At 34.9% G+C, this 19388-nt stretch overlaps 1 protein-coding gene across 3 annotated transcripts in view; it reads left to right on the forward strand.

The window, feature by feature from the left end:
• The first annotated feature begins 12286 nt into the window (after positions 1-12286).
• The window catches only part of LOC122313575 (serine/threonine-protein kinase TOR-like), a 60528-nt gene continuing 53426 nt past the window's right edge, over positions 12287-19388 (forward strand). For 2 of the 3 annotated variants that reach the window (XM_043128685.1, XM_043128686.1), the window contains exons 1-4: positions 12288-12653; positions 14230-14568; positions 14648-14719; positions 15647-15819. In XM_043128685.1, coding sequence (XP_042984619.1) covers positions 12522-12653; positions 14230-14568; positions 14648-14719; positions 15647-15819 — 716 coding nt within the window. In that variant the 5' untranslated portion in view covers positions 12288-12521. Of the gene's footprint in view, positions 12654-14229; positions 14569-14647; positions 14720-15646; positions 15820-19388 lie in introns of all 3 variants that reach the window. The other variant, XM_043128687.1, reaches the window with a different exon arrangement.

Genomic DNA, 19388 nt, shown 5'->3' on the forward strand with positions numbered 1-19388 from the left:
TTGGCATCATTAAAAAGGATCGGCAGCAAGTAAATGGACTGAAGAAAACAATGCATTTAATAGTCACTGTAGATAGTTGAAAAAAGGAGCTGTCTGTGACTCGACAAATGCTGCAAAGTCTCGAGGCCTAACTCTATGAATTTAGTGCGGCTGGAGATTTAAACAATCGTCTGATGTTATTGACAAACGTGATTGAAGGCTCTGAGTTGCTATAAAAAAATGATCATTTTCATCTATCGGATGCCAAAAAAATAATCGCTTCTTGATCTGAGTTCTGTTTTTCCACAACGATAGAATGGCTGAGCAATTCTCTTCCACTAATGTTCCATACTTGAATCAGGAACCCTTGACGCATCAATCATCAATTTTCTCTCCTGAGGCCGTCAATACCATGATAGGAGCAGTGAACCGTTTTTCTAGTAAGGCTGATTCTGAGATTATTGCATAATCAAGAATGCTCAGTAGTCAATATGCTGCCTCTGTTACGATCATGTCTCGGAGGTTAATGGCGAGGGTGAGTGAGATTGATCATCTTAACATACAAATATTTGAGTTACGATAGAAGCTTCCTAATAAGGATAGTGAGAATAAAATGTTAAAACAAGAAAACCAAGAGTTGAAAAAATTTGTAGATTGGTATGCTCATGATCTGTAACCACGAATAGAGGAGCTGGAACGAGAAAGGGTTCAGATACAAGGTCAACATCGGCAGATAACAGCAGAGGTTCATCATTTACTAGAAAAATAGGGACAATCTACTATTAATCTCGCTGGCTTAGTAAGAAAACTTTTGACAATGTGTGTCCAGAATATCTTGTATTTCTTTTGACTAAATAAGATTTGAAGAGACAATAGTTTGTCTTATTCTTTATGCAATCTCTATAAAATCAGTCCTGAAGTTCATCCAATTCGCATCAAGTTTTCATCTCATCTCTATAACTCATCTGCATTCATTCAGCATTCTCATTTCAAGCCTTCTATTCTTTTCTCAATGGCTCATTCTTCTAACATTTCTCTAGATCCATCCATGAGGCATTCTGCATCTCAACCTCCTGTCCTTTCTGCAGCTGCCATTGGTGCCATGTTGCAGCAAAAAAATAATAATATGACTAATAAGTCAGATTCTGATGCTATTTATGACTTGGTGAGTCTTGGGACTCGCTACTCTTCCTCTATTGTTGCTTTTTCTCAGCGGCTACAAGCCAAAAATCATGAAGTTGAAAAGCTCAAAGAACAAATTGTTGTACTTCAACGAATTGTTCGAGAGTCTCACACAAGGGAAGGAATCATTCGGCAGAAGAATAAACAGTTGAAATCTTTATTAGATTCTTCATTCCGCTTGCCGGTTCCCATGGATAAGAATGACATGATATTGTATGAAGAGAATGAGCGTCTCAAACATGAGGCTAAGAATCTCAAGTTTATGTAAAAGTATTTAAAAAATCTATCTCTATTTTTATTGACTCTAGTCTATCTTTTAAGAGATATTCATATCATGCATCATACATATTTCTCTTCTGATCATACATAATCTATCTTCTGGTAAAGGTTTTGTGAAAATATCTGCTAACTGATCGTGTGTGTTTGTGAACTCTACTATTATATCGCCTTTTTGCACATGATCTCGAAGAAAATGATACCTTATTTTAATATACTTAGTTCTAGAATGTTATATTGGGTTTTTTGAAAGATTTATAGCACTTATATTATCACATTTGATTGGAATGTGATTTTACTTGAGTTTAAAATCTTCAAGTTGTTGCTTTACATAGAGAACTTGAGCACAACAACTACCCGCAGTAACATATTCTGCCTCAGCAGTAGATAGTGCAATAGAATTTTATTTTTTACTAAACCAGGAAACTAATCACTACTGGCTATTAAATATAATAAGCTACCAATCATACCTCGATATATCTTCGAGTCAACTGGCTTACTGGATTCATCTTTATCAAGTTTAGTTGATGGGTTTATTGGTGTTCCAATTTCCTTAGCATTTTTCATCACAAACTTCTTCAGTAATTCCTTAATATATTTTGATTGATTGATGAAAGTCCCACTTTTTACTTGCTTAATTTGCAATCCGAGAAATAATGTAAGTTCTCCTATCATACTCATCTCAAATTCTTCCTGCATAATCTTAGCAAAAACTTGACACATATTTTCATTAGTAGCACCGAATATTATATCATCAACATAAATCTGAATCAAAAGAATATCATCATTTTCATATTTAATAAAAAGAGTTGTGTCGATTTTTCCTCTTGAAAAACCTTTTTCAATCAAGAAACCACTAAGTCTTTCGTACCAAGCTCTAGGAGCTTGTTTAAGTCCATATAGTGCTTTTGTGAGTTTGAAAACACGATTTGGGGAAATATGATTTTCAAAATCTGGAGATTGCTCAACATATACCTCTTCATTTATAAAACCATTTAAGAAAGCACTTTTAACATCCATTTGAAAAAGTTTGAAATTTTTATAACAAGCATATGCAAGTAGCATTCGAATAGCTTCTAATTTTGCGACATGTGCATATGTCTTATCATAATCGATTCCTTCTTCTTGATTAAAACCTTGGGCTACAAGTCGAGCCTTATTTCTAGTAATGACTCCGGACTCATCTTTCTTATTTCTAAAAACCCATTTTGTTCCAATAATAGTATGATTTTTGGGTCTAGGAACAAGTGTCCAAACATCATTTCTTTCAAATTGATTCAACTCTTCTTGCATAGCTAGAATCCAAGATTCATCAAGAAGTGCGTCATCAATATTTTTGGGTTCAATTTGAGATAGAAAAGCAGTATGATTGCAAATATTTCTAAGAGATGATCGAGTACTTACACCTTGTGAAGGTTCTCCCAAAATTTGTTCCACTGGATGATCTTTCACAAATTTCCACTGTTTAGTTGCATCTTGTATTAAATTTTGATGATATTTCCTGATGGCTCCATGTTGAACTTCCTCTATTGTTTTCTCTTTGTTGAGATTGAGACTTTCTGTGTTATTTATACCTCCTGTTTCTTCATCAATAGATTTCTTGGAGAGTGGAGAATTAGATTCATCAAATATTACATGCATAGATTCTTGTACAGTCGAAGTCTTTTTATTGAATACTCTATAAGCTTTACTATTAGTAGAATACCCGAGAAAGATACCTTCATCAGATTTTGCATCAAACTTGTCTAAATTATCCCTGTCATTCAAAATAAAACATTTGCATCTAAATATATGAAAGTAACCAATGTTGGGCTTTTTCTCATTCCAAAGCTCATAGGGGGTTTTATCTAATTTAGACCTTAGCATATGTGACGCCCCCAAATTCCGTTTGGGATCGGACGGACATTTGAAGCGTCGAGACATGCAACACAAGGTTACCTGCCCCCGTTCATGACATATAAGATGCAATAATCCTAACATGCATCTAACATTATGCAATATTCGCAGCGGATAATTTTTTTCTTTAGCAATACTATGCACCAAACTGAAAATATCCCAATACTTGAAACATACTTCATACATAAAGATCCATTGAATAACTAAGATCACAGCACTATTCCAAAATAGTTATGATCCAATAGTACTGGAGATGCAACTCCATCGTACAAGTAGTAATTTAACTACTATATTAACATTAACGACGCACCGTCGTTCAGTCGACTGTGTCTAGTTGGTCAGCTCCTGATCCTCCTTCAGGTCCTGTAACAAGATCTACCATTCGGGGGGAATGGTAGTTGGGACTACCACAGTGAGATTTGATTACAAATCTCAGCAAGTTAACAAAAAACTTCCATACAGACTAATGATGCATGTATGACAGTAAAAGCATAAATGCATAATCAAATTCATAAGTAATTAAAGCATAACTTAGCGTACAACATAACATAATTGACATAGCTTAAATTGAATCATGAACTGAACTTGACTTAGCATGAACTTGCTCTGAAACTTGAATTAACATAAAAAATACATACTCCACAGTTGTTGTGGCCCCATGTATTCTACGTGTAAATACATACTCCACAGTTGTTGTGGCCCCATGTATTCCATACAAACTTGACTTAACATTAAAAATACACACTCCACAGTTGTTGTGGCCCCATGTATTCTACACAAACTTGACTTAACATGAAAAATACATACTCCACAGTTGTTGTGGCCCCATGTATTTTACGCATCACAATTGTAGTTAAATACATACTCCACAGTTGTTGTGGCCCCATGTATTCTACACAAACTTGACTTAACATTAAAAATACATACTCCACAGTTGTTGTGGCCCCATGTATTCTACAAAAACTTGACTTAACATGAAAAATACATACTCCACAGTTGTTGTGGCCCCATGTATTTTACGCATCACAATTGTAGTTAAATACATACTCCACAGTTGTTGTGGCCCCATGTATTCTACACAAACTTGACTTAACATTAAAAATATATACTCCACAGTTGTTGTGGCCCCATGTATTCTACAAAAACTTGACTTAACATGAAAAATACATACTCCACAGTTGTTGTGGCCCCATGTATTTTACACATCATAATGTACTCAAGATGAAATGTGACTGGAATACGAAAGGAATGAAGTCCTGAGGTAACATAATGTGACTTGAACATAACTTAGAATACATGACCAACTTGAGATAGAAACATTTCGTAACATGGCATAACATATAATAGACAACATATTTAATATGACATACTTGCAACAGTGAATATTACATGACTTGACTCACATGTAATAGATGACATACTTAGCATGACGTACTTGTAATGTACAGTAATACATAACAGAATATATTATGTAACAGATAAAAATTGATGACAGAATAAATTCTGTATAATAGACAATTACATGATAACTTGACATGGCATGACACATATGATAACATACATACATACACTGTAGTTCTTTTACTTAGCACACATACACAGTAGACTGCTAGTAAGTTAAAAGCTAACTTACCTCGATCTCCGCGTTTCTTATAAAACTTCAAGTGCGATCACGAGGAACTGTAATTAGTGATTCTAAAAGTTAGAACTAAATCACTAATAATTTGAAATATGGAAAATACTAACTTAAAGAGTAAAATTTTCATTTTACTCTCTACATGTGGGAAAATGACCGGTTTACCCATAACTTAAGGATTTTGCATACTAACTCTAAAAGTTTCTAAAATTTACATTCCTCATGTAAATTTTATCCTAAACTTAAATATCAACTCAGAAAAATTTAAAACAAAACACAACTATGAAGAACACACTATGGTTGAAACATCCATAGGTCATTTCCCTTTATTTTTGTTGCAATTCCTTCCAACTTCAAAACTCATGCTTAAACCAAAATTTTGCAACAAACATCTTCCAATCCTAAGTTCAAAACCATACTTAAAACATCCATTTAGAAAAAGCTAATAATCAACACCAAACTTTTTTTGTAAAAAGATCCAAGCACTTGAATCACAAGTTTTGACCTTAAATCAAAACATCTCCAAGAATTTCAAAAATAAAATCTTACTTCTAACATATTCATAATATCATCCTAACATCAACCATGCTTTAAATCATCAAACTAAAGTCACCAAAATCACAAAATAACATTTAGAGTTTTTGGTTTTACACTTAGTCCAAAAACAGAAACTTTTTCCTCAACTAGTTTTGATAAATCTCTTGATCTATGACTTATAAATATATGATCTTCAAACCAAACCATCACATGGTTTAAAAAGATGTCCTAAAACATATATAAGTTTCTAATTCAAGATCACATGGTTAGAAATTAACCAAAACATAAATTTAGCCAAGAATATCCACACTTTGGCTTATTTGAATATCTCTTTGCATAAAATTTCATATCTTTGAAACTAACATCAAATATCTTCAAAATAATAATATAACATGTATATAAGATGTTTAGGATCCTCCAATAAAATTATCAAAGTCATTAGAATAGGTTTAGACCACCAAAGAGTTAAACTTTCTCAAAACAGAAACTGTTTTTCCTCTTCCAGTTTCTAAGTTTCTAAATCTAAGAAAATCTTTCATCAAAACCTTTAATCATGCAAAAATCCTCAACCAATAGTCATATATACATGTTAACAATACTCCATAAAAATTTCGGACCAATATCTATCCATTAGCTTGGTCAAAAACTCCAAACTATAACATATTCTCCAGTTTATCTCCCAGAATGACCTTTCTATAGTTTACACAATATTTGACTGACCAAATGATCTTCAAATGGGGCAAATAAGATATCCATGTAAACTAGACTCAAAAAGAAACAACTTATATGAAGGAGACTTTATGATAAAACACTTACAAAAGCTTCGAAATGGGTGTACAAAAGACCTCCTAAAAGCTGTCCGAGAGAGAGTGTTTGATAATCTTTTATTGGAAGGTGTAATTAGATAATTTCGTGGGGAGAGGTGGCTGGAGATAATTATGGATGAGATATGGAAGAGATGAGGCTGGAGTTGAGAGTTGAGTGTAGTTTTCTCCTACCCAAAATATCTATAAAAGATTATCTCATAATATTTTATCTAATAATATCTATAAAAATCAACTCAAAATATTTTTACCCAATAATATTTATGAAAATTACCTCAAGATATTTCTTTTTATCCAATAATATCTACAGTTTTAAACAGACGTTTTGACCGAAAATATGAAAAAATGTTATTGCGCCATAAGACTTTAAATAACCCTCCGAGTCTAATGGCACAAACCATAATACATTTTGACACTTCTAACTATCTCCAATAATCAAAACACACTTCTGATACCATAGTAAATAATAACACTAATTATGTAGTTAGACAAAAACCTATATAATTAATGGATTCGTGAAAACTTATGGGGTTTTCACGAGGTTCTTAAAGTTAATAGAAATTTCACAATTGAATTTCAAGCGGGCTGTTACAGCATAACTCTATTTATAACATAACATGCAGTACTTACTGTTTCGGCCCAAAAATAATTAGGCAAGTTGTTCTCATTGAGCATTGTTCTTGCCATCTATTGAAGAGATCTATTTTTCCTTTCTACTACCCCATTTTGTTGAGAACTTCGAGGAGCAGAAAAATTATGCATAAAACCGTTTTCATCACAAAATGTTTCAATATTTTTATTAACAAACTCTTTTCCTTTATCACTTCGGATACTTGAAATAGTATAGCCCTTTTCATTTTGAATTCTCTTGCATAACTTGGTAAAAACATTATGTGCCTCATTTTTATGAGCAAGAAAGATGACCCAAGTATATCTAGAGAAATCATCAACAATAACAAATGCATAATATTTTCCTCCTACACTTGCAACTCTATTTGGTCCAAAAAGATCCATGTGTATCAGTTGCAATGGTCTAGTAGTGAAAATATATTTCTTAGTTTTAAAAGAAGTTTTTGTTTGTTTACCAAATTGACATGCATCACAAATTTTGTCTTTAAGAAAATTTGTTTTTGGTAAACCTCTCACAAGATCATTTTTTCAAAGTTTGGAAATAAGTTCCATATTGGCATGACTTAATCTTCTATGCCATAGCCAACTAGTTTCATTTTGAGCTGAAAAGCAAATAGCATCTCGTGAGGTAATTTCTTCAAAATCGATTGTATAAACATTATTGTTTCTAAAAGCAATAAAACAAATATTACAATCATGATCATTCAAAATAATGCATTTATCCATTTTGAAAGTAACTGTAAATCCTTTATCACATAATTGACTTATGCTCAAAAAATTATGTTTTAAACCTTCAACAAGTAGAACATCTTCAATTATGAGAGAAGATTCATTACCAATTTTACCTATTCCCACGATCTTCCCTTTCGAATTGTCTCCAAATGTTACGTGTCCTTCTTCTTTAGATCTAAGATCAAAGAACTTAGTCTTGTCTCCCGTCATGTGTCTTGAACATCCACTATCTAAAAACCACTTATTTTTGCTTGTGGATGACTTCATGCATACCTATAAAAACAATTAAAATGATTTTTCTTGGTACCCAAGTTCTTTGGGTCCTTTATTTATTAGTATTAGAAGAAACAAGATTTTTAGGTACCCATATGGCCCTAATAGTCATTGTATGATTTATTCTAATAGGACAAGTATGATAATTTTGACCATTTCTATTACAAAAATTACAAATAGCATGTGACATATATGAAAAACTTGAATGATTATAATAATATCATTTTTTGACAAAATTATTTTTATGAAAAGAATTTTGAATATTAGTTTTTGATGTAGAATGATTATCAAAGAAATTTTTATAAGGTTTGTATTTTTGTTTTGGCATATATCCCAAACCTGCCTTGTCAAAAACACATCTTTGACTACCAAAAAGTTTTTCAAAATTTCTTTTTCCATTCGTAAAGTTTTCAACAATATTTTCTAAATCTGTTTTCTTCTTATTCAATTCAAGATTTTCATCTTTCAAAATGATACTTTCTTTTCTTAAAATTTCAATTTTGTTTGTTAAAGAAGAATTTTTCTTTTTCAAAGCAATATGCTTGATACCCAATTTTTCAAATTCCTCATAAATCTCTTCTAAAACATTTTCAATTTTTCATATGAAGGATTTTCAATATTATCAAGATTTGTTACCTCAATGTCATCTTTAGCCATAAGACAAAGATTTGCTGATTCTTCATTACTTGCTTCACTATCTGAGCAACTTGAATCATCATCCCATGTAGCTTTCATTGCTTTCTTGCCCTTATTTCGATCTTTCTTTAGCAGAGGACAATCTGGCTTGATATGACCAGACTTATTGCATTTATAACAAATTAAAGTGTCATTTTTACCTGAATCTTTCTTGGAAAACTTTTTGAAGGATTTCCTCGAAGGAGTTCTATTTTTCTTCAAGAATCTCTGAATTCTTCTTGTTATCATCGCAACTTCTTCATCTTTATCGTCATTTTCCTCATTTTCATCACTTTCACTTTCATGAGGAACAACTTTAAGTGCTAAGTTTTTCTTTGGCTTTCCTTCTTCTTCTCCTCTTTTCAATGTGTACTCATGGGTGATAAGTGATCCGATGAGTTCATTGACTTCGAGTTTTTTGAGGTCTCTAGCTTCAAGAATCGCTGTAACTTTTGATTCCCAACGTTTTGGTAAAGAGTTGAGAATTTTTCTTACTATCTCCACCTTTGAATAAACTTTGCCAAGAGCTGTCAAGCTGTTTATGATGTTAGTAAAACGAGTGTGCATATTAGAAATAGATTCATCATCATTCATATTAAACATTTCATATTCATGAGTAAGAATATAAATTTTTGATTCCTTGACTTGCGAAATTCCTTCATAAGTTACTTCCAAGTTATCCCAAATTTTCTTTGCCGTAGCGCAATTCATTATTCTATTAAACTCATTTCCATTAAGAGCATTATATAATAAATTCATAGCAGTTAAATTTAAAGTATAAAGTCTATCGTCTTCGCGATCAAACTCTTCTTCTTCCTTTTTGACCTTTACTCCATCAACCACTTTTGTTGGAATATAAGGTCCATTTTCCAGATTTCTCTACCTTGAGCCTGAAAAATATTCTCATTCTAACTTTCCAGAATGAGTAATTATTTGCACAAAAGAGTGGAGGCTGACTGCTAGATTGACCTTCACCAAATGAAGCTGCAATGTTAGCCATAAGATCTTAACTCAAAAAATATTTAATTTTATAATAGAGCTTTTAGCTCTGATACCAATTGTTGGCCAGGTGACTAACACAAGAGGGGGGTGAATTGAGTTGTATTTAAAAACAAATAACAATTTAAATCAAATATATAATATAAAATATAAACAAAATATGAAATAATAATAAATATAAAGAGTAAGGGTAAGAGAGAAACAAACTCAGTATGTTAACGAGGTTCGGCCCCACTGCCTACGTCCTCGCCTCAAGCTACCCCTTGAGGATTCCTAAATTCACTATTCAACCTCCTTCAGGTGGAGATAGAAACCTATTACACTTTTGAACAACACCGCTACAAATGATCCGTGTAGAACACGCTCTACACTTGTAATCACCTTTCACGTGGTGATTCAACTATTCTCCGTGTAGAATATTTTCTACACGCACAATGGTTATACACACCCTTTTTCTGATACAAAAGCTGATAGTGGGTAGGTTATCAGAAAACACTCCTCAATGAGTGAAATAAGAATAATACAGCGCAAACTATATCTCTCAAAATGAACAAGGATTAATGCTCAATGCTTAGAGAATAGAGAATGAAAGCTTTGAATCAATGTTGTATGCTCTTGGTGTTGTGAATGTGAAGCTCTCGAATGATCTATTTTTAGGCATATGAGACTTCATATTCAAATTTAAAAAGATTCACATGTCAAAGATAACATCATTCATTTTTTCAAAAAATTCAAATAAAAAGTTATTCTTTTTCAATTGTCAAAGACAACATCATTCACTTTTTCAAAAAAATCAAACCTAATCTTTTACTTTTGGCATATAACAAAATGAACACACTTTCTTTTTCAAAAAATTCAAACCTAATATTTTACTTTTTGTATATGACAAAATGAGCACACTCTACTTTTCAAATTTTTCAAACAAAATCATCTACCTTTTGTATAAGTCTAAAAAAACATCAATCACTTTTGAGAATATTCAAATAAAACATGCACATGTGAAAGATGACAATCAATCATCTTTAATATTTTCAAAGTTAATTTTCAAAAATATTCATGCACATGTGGAAAATATATTTTAATGCTTTATGATAAAATATTAATTTTGAGCATTAATCCTAATTTCGAATTTTAGGAGATTTACAACATTACTCTATGACTTTAATGTGAACTTGTTTCCTTCTTGCTCATGCTTGGTTCTTTGATGTGCTTGATTCCATTGTGTGAACAACTTGAGCTTGAAACTCCTTTATTTTTTGAATTCATTTGTTATCATCAAAATCCATGTGTAGATTTATAATCACATGAAACTTGAAACCTTGAGTTCAACAGAGACGTTACAAAAATTATGATACCCTATATGATAAGGATAATGGTAGGTAATGTATAAAATCCCACATTACTTTTTATAAGGTTTCAATAGAATTTCAATTGTATTATTGACTGGTTATTTTAAAGTATAAAATGTGATTTGAATATTTTATTGGGGCGTTACAAAAATTGTGATATCTCATATGATAAGGATAAAGGTAAATAGTGTATGAGATTCCATATTGCTTGAGAATAAAAAGTTATTGCTTTTTATAATGTTCTAATGTAGCTTCAATTGTATCATTGACTAGTTTTTTTAAAGTATAGATCATGTGGTTTGGATTTTCTATTGGGACGTTACAAATATATTAGTGTCCATCCTAACTATAAATGTGATATTTGAGCTATGCCATCTACGATGCACTAGCTCGACGAGAATGACGGAAATTTATGGGAAAAAGATTGTAATACTCCTATATGATAAGAGGATACATGTATTTGGTATATGAGATCCTACATTATTTATGAATGAGAAGTTATTGCTTTTTATAAAATTTTAATATGTTTATAATGATATTATTAATTAGTCATTTTAGAATATAGACTATATAATTTAAGCAACATTACATTGCGAGCTGGCATGCGTTTGATATGTTCATATTTCATGTTGGACTCGCCCCCAGGGCCTCAAGTTCACCCTTTTGCTTGCTTCTACGAGTCAGCACACTTGGCATACTCCAAAAAGAAAGGAAAAAAAGAAAGGTCACACAGTTGACATCAATCCAGTTGATTCCATGTAAAATGTTCGATACACAGCCATTTTTGCCACCTTTGGCTGTTTGGGTGCTCTGTCCATCCTTTTTAGAGTGGATAAAAGCTTTTAACTTAAGCAGCTGTAGGCTACTGCAAAGTATTGTTTTCTTGAAAAGTTTACAAAGGTAAATCTGTTGACTATTTTTCCTTGAATATTTTTATTTACATATTTCGAGTGAAATTTTATTTTTGGGTTACAATTTTTTTTTTTTCTCATTACTCAATTTAGAATATTTATTTGGATGTAAAATTTCTCATTTCACCTTAACATATTTGCCATAAATTGAAGTAAAACATCAAATTTAGTCACTTAAAAATTTTGAGAAGAGAATTTTGAATTTTAAAATAAAATATTAAAATATTATTATTTATTAATATTATTATTATTTAAAAATTTAAAAATTTTAAGAAATAGTTAATTTTTTTATTATTTTTATATAAAAATTTAAATAAATTATAATGATGAAATACAAATTTTAAATGGACGAGAATTTTGTATAAAACCGAACCTTTGGCTTTCTAGTACCATCGGTCCAAAGAGACAGAAAACAGCGACTATACATATTTGGTGCTCAGTTGTCTCTATTTTCCATGATTCTTACCCTGAAGTAACGCCTTTAACCAAAAAACCGGACACAAGCTGTGGGTTTGTTCCCACTACTTGGATGCCTTGGGTAATCGAAGATCTGAGTGGAAGATAACGGAGAAAGATAGGTAGGGGGGTAAGGTTCTAGGGTTTCCTCATTTGTGGGAGCCACATGGCCTCTTCCACTCCGCAGACGCTCCGATTCTCCGTCGGTGCTGCATCTGCCGCTGCCGGGGCTGGAGGCGGTAACTTTGACGCGCTCAACCGAATCCTCGCTGATCTCTGCACACGTGACAAGCCCAAGGTGCTGAATTTTCTCTCTCCCTCTCCATTCGGTTGCTGAGGAAAAGACTGAATCGAAAGAAACCAAATATACGGAAGTTTACTTATAAAAAAAAAAAAAAACGGAAGTTTATTGTATTTTTATGTTTAACAGTTTGTCTAAGATTAATGACGACTAATTTGATGAACTTTTGATAATCGTCAAAGGTTTTCTCTCACTTTATTATTGATTGTCGACAAAATAAGGGAAATTAGGCTGCAGGTTGAATTCTGAGTCCCTTCCTTTGTGTAGTTTTGGTTTTCAGTTAATTTGATCAGTGAAGTACAGCTAAAAGGTGGACTAGGATCTGTTGGTCGAAGGCCAATTTGAAAATCTTCCGATTCTGTTTGACTGTTTAGAAAGTTAAAGGAAAAGGGGAATGGCTGAAAATTCTTCAACCGTGTTCAATGTCAATTCCATTCTTGATAAAGAAGATAGATTTCTTTTGTTCAGCTCAGGTAGAGGCAATTGATAGGTTCCTGTTGGTTCTCATTTTGCTCTGGGAATTCTATTTTCATGTATCATCTTCTTTCTGGAGTAGGGCTTTTCTTACGACACCTTTTCCCCTTTCCTATGAAGTTATGATTTTTTTTTCCCCCTCTTAACATGCAAAAATTAGCCAGAAACTTTAGAAGAATGAGGAAACTGTGGATCACTTGTTATTCATCAAGAAGTGGCCAGGTTTTTGTGGGATGACATCTTCAGCCTGATGGGTGTAGCATGGGTTATGCCTGGGAGGGTGGTGGATATTTTTAGTACCGGAGAGGTCTTAGGGGTAACATCTATACAGTTGCTGTGTGGAAAATTATTCCTCTTTATATTATGTGGTGTCTTGGATGGAGAGAAATGGTAGGTGTTTTGAAGACCAGGAGCGTTCCTTGGATGAGCTTAAGAGATTCATTTTCAACACGCTATTATGTCTGGTTTCTGATATTGATTGTAACAGGACTAGTTTTCATGATATGCCTTGGTCTTGGGGTATCCCTCCCTCCAAGGTCCAAGGCTCAACACCTCATGGATGCAAACAATCTTTTGGGGCCACGCCCTCTGGTGAAAAGCCAACAATTTAACCAGTTCTGTATAGGGAAACTTCCGAGGGTGTGGTGCATGGGACCAGAGTTTACTCTGCATGGGTGGGTTTGAAGGGCCCTGCCTTGAAGAGGTTCCCCAACATCAAAAAATATATTTTTTTCATGACATGCTTGTATCAATGCCTAGTTGCTAATTGCTGTTAGGTGTTTTCTTTGTATACTTCATGTGTGCTTAAGCTACGCCTACTTCTCTATCAATAAAAATTCCATTTTACCTATAAAAAAAAACCAATGGTGAGAATCAGTGTCCTTTATAGATTGTTGAGCTCTTTGAAATGCCTTATCTGAATAATTTCTAGTGTGCCTTAAGATAATTAGTTCTAATTTTTCTGCTTTACCTTCCTCATTTTAGCTTGTTACTTTAGTACCACCTGGCAGGTTTGCTTGATTTACTGGAAATTTTGTTATTTGTTGACATTCTTGCTCATATTATGCTTTAATTATCGAAAAAAATTTGTTATTTGCAGGAAGGGACTTCATTAGCTTTAAGAAAACATCTGGAAGAAGAAGCTCGTGACCTTAGTGGAGAAGCTTTTTCTCGTTTCATGGATCAGTTGTACGATCGAATATCTAGTCTTTTAGACAGTAATGATGCTGCTGAAAATTTGGGAGCTTTAAGAGCTATTGATGAGTTGATAGATGTGGCACTTGGTGAGAATGCCTCCAAGGTTTCGAAGTTTTCTAATTACATGCGGACAGTGTTTGAGGTAAAGCGGGATCCTGAAATTCTTGTGCTTGCTAGTAGAGTCCTGGGCCATCTAGCCAGGGCTGGTGGAGCAATGACTGCAGATGAAGTGGAACACCAGGTTTCTTGGTTTTTTCTCTGTACTTTGTAGTGATGCTGGCTGTGGATCACTCAGTGTCTGATATAATTTGTTCTCTTAGGTAAAAATTGCTCTGGATTGGCTTCGTGGGGACAGAGTAGATCGCCGTTTTGCTGCTGTGTTAATCTTGAAAGTAAGTGCAGCATCATTTTTTCTAAGCTGAGTTTTGGCTAGCACATGATATTAGATTAGATGGAGATTTGTTGTTGATAAAGAAAAATAAATGGAACTTTTGATTCGTGAGATTTTCTGGTGCCATGAGGTGATAGATTTTCTTATTTAAACCTTAGAAGGCCGCATAATATTCTCTGGGGCAATTTTTTTTTTTTATAATTATTTTTATAAGTAAGAAATTTATTGAAACCACATAATTAGGTATAGCCCAAGGACACATGAACTATACACAAGAAAACACCTAATTACAAGCTAAAACTGAAAAACACTAAACAGCACGGAAGTCATTGAGACTAAACCCATCCATTACAAAAACAGAAGCCCAAAGCAACAAAGAATGAAAAAAAAAGGCCCTAATCCCATCCACTGAGTGTTCTCTATTGTCAAAACAATGACTATTCCTCTCATTCCAAATACACCACATGAGGCAAAGAGGAACTATCTTCCAAAAATTAAAGACAACATCTAAAATTTTTAGGATCAGAGAACACCAAGACCTGCACAAAAGCTTTGGTCTAACCAATGGTTAAGCAAACCCCTTAAAAGTATGGGCAACACTCTCTCCCCAAAACCATTATACAAAGGTCCTTTTAAATTCCAACACCAAAATATTTTTCCAACTGTTTTTTCCCATATGTGAACGGTTCAATCATCATTTTAGCAAGAGTTCGAATCATTTTGCCTTCACCATTAGACAAATAGATGTCCCACTAAAATATAACAAGCCAAGGATTCTAGTTCCTACTCTTGCATTACTCCAAGAAGATTTTGTTTTGGTGAAAATTTCGTTTGAATTACCCATGCTGATTGCTATGGATATCCTTGTTTTGATTTTAATTAAGTTTCTTCTCATTGAAATTATGCTTGATATTTCTTTTCGTTGCAGGAAATGGCTGAAAATGCTTCAACTGTGTTCAATGTTCATGTACCTGTGTTTGTTGATGCTATCTGGGTTGCCTTAAGGGATCCAACATTGGCTGTTCGAGAGAGAGCTGTGGAGGCTTTGCGGGCTTGCCTTAAAGTTATTGAAAAGCGTGAGACACGTTGGCGTGTGCAGTGGTTAGTCCATATTTTTTTATGACGCATTGTGAATCTTGGTGTTTTTATTTTTCTTCTTGTCTTAGGGTTGGGGTGGGATTTAAATTGAGTCTAGTTTTACATGCCCAAGAACAACTAGGTCAATTAGGCCATGTTTGGTTTACCGGGGCAAGGGGCAGATCGCAGACATTTGGAAAATGGTGCCACTTTGCCTAATGTGGTGCACATGGACTGAGAGGAATAGTCGCTGTTTCGAGGATAAGGAGCGATCTCCGGAAGGCTTTAGGGCTTTCTTTTACCACACTTTAGTTTTATGGGCATCCTCTATTGTACTGAATGACACTTCTTTTTTTGAACTTTATGCTGCTCTTTGCAGCTCTTAGCCTGTAGCAAGGCTCTTTGTATACTCCCTGTGTACTTGGGCCTTGCCCTTTTCTTTTCTAATATATTTCTTCTTACTTATAAAAAAAAAAAAAGAATTTTCCAAAAAATTTCAAAATCTTTTCCAAATCAAACCAAACATCTTTAAATCTAAAAAAAGACTGCCTCGCCTATATGCTGATCATTTTCCAATTTTGTTGGATTGTGGAGGTATACAAGGAGGGATGAGGTACTTTAAGTTCGAGAATATGTGGTTAAAAACATAAGGCTTCATGGAATGGGTAAGGCAATGGTGGTCTTCTTATGAGATCCAAGGTACCCCTAGTTTCATTCTTCCAGGCAAATTGAAAGCTTTAAAAAAAGATTTTAAGCTTTGGAATGCCCAGTCCTTTGGAGATGTAGGCAACCGCAAGAAGTCACTGTTGGAGGAGCTCCATCAACTAGACAGGGCGCAGGAGGGGCATGCCCTTTCAATGGAGGAATTTGCTCGACGGACATAACTAGTTGAAGAGCTAGAGAGGGTTACCCTATTGGAGGAGATCTCTTGGTGGCAAAAATCTCGAGTGTTGTGGTTGAAGGGAGGAGACCGTAGCACGAAATTTTTATTTTTTAATAGAATGACAAAGTCTCGCAGGAGAGCTAATGCCATTGAGATGATGACTATTGGCAGTTTTGTTTCCACGAATATCCTTGAGATCCAAGAACATGTCGCTGGTTATTTTGAGTAGTTGCTTACCAAGCCTATGGGGTGGAGGCCGAAGATTGACGGGTTAGCTTTTGAGTCCTTTGAGTAGCATAATGCTACTTGGCTAGAGAGGCCGTTTGAGGTAGGGGTGAAAACTAAAGGTATTGGTGCGGTTTTGGTCCAAAACCGAAACCACACTGATACCTTGAAATGATGTAAATCTCGACTGAAATCGGTAGGTGAAGGGGGAGAAAATTGTCGACATCGGTCTCAGTGTAAATCCGGTCAGTTTGCAGGTGTCTTCTGTGGCGACAGAGGTGGCCCTGCATGCGAGGATGCTGCGCACAGAGAGAGAGAGAGAGACAGAGAGACACACACACACACACACACACACACACTAAGAGGAAGTCGAAGGAGAGAAGAAGAGGGATGATGGGGGGGTGTTTAAACCCTAGGGCGAAATGGCGTTGTTTGGCTTGAAACGACGCTGTTTCATTTATTTTTATTTTTTATTTTTCGAACATGAGTCCCAAAATGACGCTGTTAAGTGAGTGAAACAGCATCATTTCATATATTTATAATTAAAAAAAATATAATTAAGGCATCAGTTGATTCAATGGTTCGGTCCAACATTAAACCGGGACCGAACTGGCCTATGACGGCTTTGACATAATTCTACCGCTGGTTGACCGGTTCTACACTGGTTTTGGCCAATTTTGAGCTCTGGGGGCCGGTCTGAGTCGGTCACAGTTGGTTTGACCGGTTTTTGTACAACCCTAGTTTGAGGAGGCCAAGGTCCATGAAGTAGTGAGAAAGATGGTAAAAGAGAAAGCTCTAGGTCCCGATGGATTTTCTATGGGCTTCTTCCAATCTTGTTGGGAAGTGGTGAAGGAAGACTTAATGAAGGTATTTTATGAATTTTTTCAGTTGGTAAATTTGAAAAAAGTTTTAATGCTACTTTTATTGCACTTATTCCCAAAAAAGTGGGGGCATCGGGGGTTCGGGATTACCGGCCTATTAGCCTTGTGAATGGAGTGTATAAGATTCTTTTCAAGGTGCTTGCAAATAGAATGGGAGGTGTGTTGGGGCGGATCATTACAAAACCTCAAAATGCTTTTGTACGGGGAAGATAGATCTTGGACTCAGTACTCATTGCTAATGAAGCTTAGAGAGTAGATTAAAATTTGGCAATATTGGTCTCTTGTATAAGTTGGACATGGAGAAAACTTATGATCATGTCAATAGGAGTTTCTTCTTGTATTTGCTTGGGAGATGTGGGTTTGGGGAGAGATGGTGCATGTGGATTAGGTGGTGCATATCAACGGCACATTTTTTAGTTTTAGTGAATGGCTGCCCAGTGTGTTTTTTTAACAGCTCCCGCGGTCTAGGACAAGGAGACCCTTTGTCCCTACTTCTTTTTGTCTTAGTGATGGAGGCGTGTAGCAAAATGATTTCAGCATTGGTTAGTAGGGGGGTTTTTGGCTGGATTTTCGGTTGGCGATACATGTAGAGGTACCTTCCACATCTCTCATTTGTTGTTTGCAGATGACACCCTTATTTTCTGCGGGGCAGATCTAAACCAGATTTAAGCATTAAGGGCACTATACTTTGCTTTGAGGCGGTATCGGGATTGAAAGTGAACTTATCCAAGTCAGAGCTAGTTCGAGTTGGCAACATTTGTAATATCCGGATGTTGACTAATGTCCTTGGTTGTAAGGTCTCCTTTCTCCCTATGAACTATCTTGGCCTTCACTTGGGGGCCGCTTCCAGGGCTAAAATTATTTGGGATGTAGTTATTGAGAAGATAGAATGAAGATTGGCGGGATGGAAGAGATTGTATCTTTCGAAGGGTGGAGGGATTACTCTAACCAAAAGTACTCTTTCTAATCTACCTACATACTTCCTATCATTGTTTCCAATTCTTGCAAGTGTGGCGACATGTATTGAGAAACTTCAGCATGATTTCCTTTGGAGTGGACTTGGGGATGAATTCAAATTTTACCTGGTAAAGTGGAATAAGGTATGCTTCTGAGCTTCTCAATCTCTTTTGGCGGTTTGGGTATTAGAAACCTGAGGATGTTCAACAAGGTCTTACTTGGGAAATGGTTATGGCGATATAATACATAGGAAGCTCTATGGAAGTTGGTAATAGAATAGAAATATGGAGGTGTTTTTTTTTTTTTTTTGGGGAGGGGGGGGGGCCGGGTTGGTGCTCTAGAGAGGTAAGTGGGGTGTATGGCACGGGTATGTGGAAGCACATCAGACGAGGGTTGGAAGTACTTGCTTGTCATACCAGAATCGTGATTGGAGATGGCTCAAGAATTAAATTCTAGCATGATATATGGTGTGGAGATAGTGCTCTCAAACACTCATTCCCTATGGTGTTCACACTTGCACATGAGAAAGAAGCTTCAGTAGCGGATCTCATGGAAATGGATGGTGATGTATTTCAATGGAATGTGAACTTCATCAGGGCAGCACAAGATTGGGAAGTCAACAGTTTTGTGAACTTCTTCCAACTCTT

This window comes from Carya illinoinensis, chromosome 6 (assembly GCF_018687715.1).
Source record: "Carya illinoinensis cultivar Pawnee chromosome 6, C.illinoinensisPawnee_v1, whole genome shotgun sequence".
Lineage (NCBI taxonomy): Eukaryota > Viridiplantae > Streptophyta > Magnoliopsida > Fagales > Juglandaceae > Carya > Carya illinoinensis.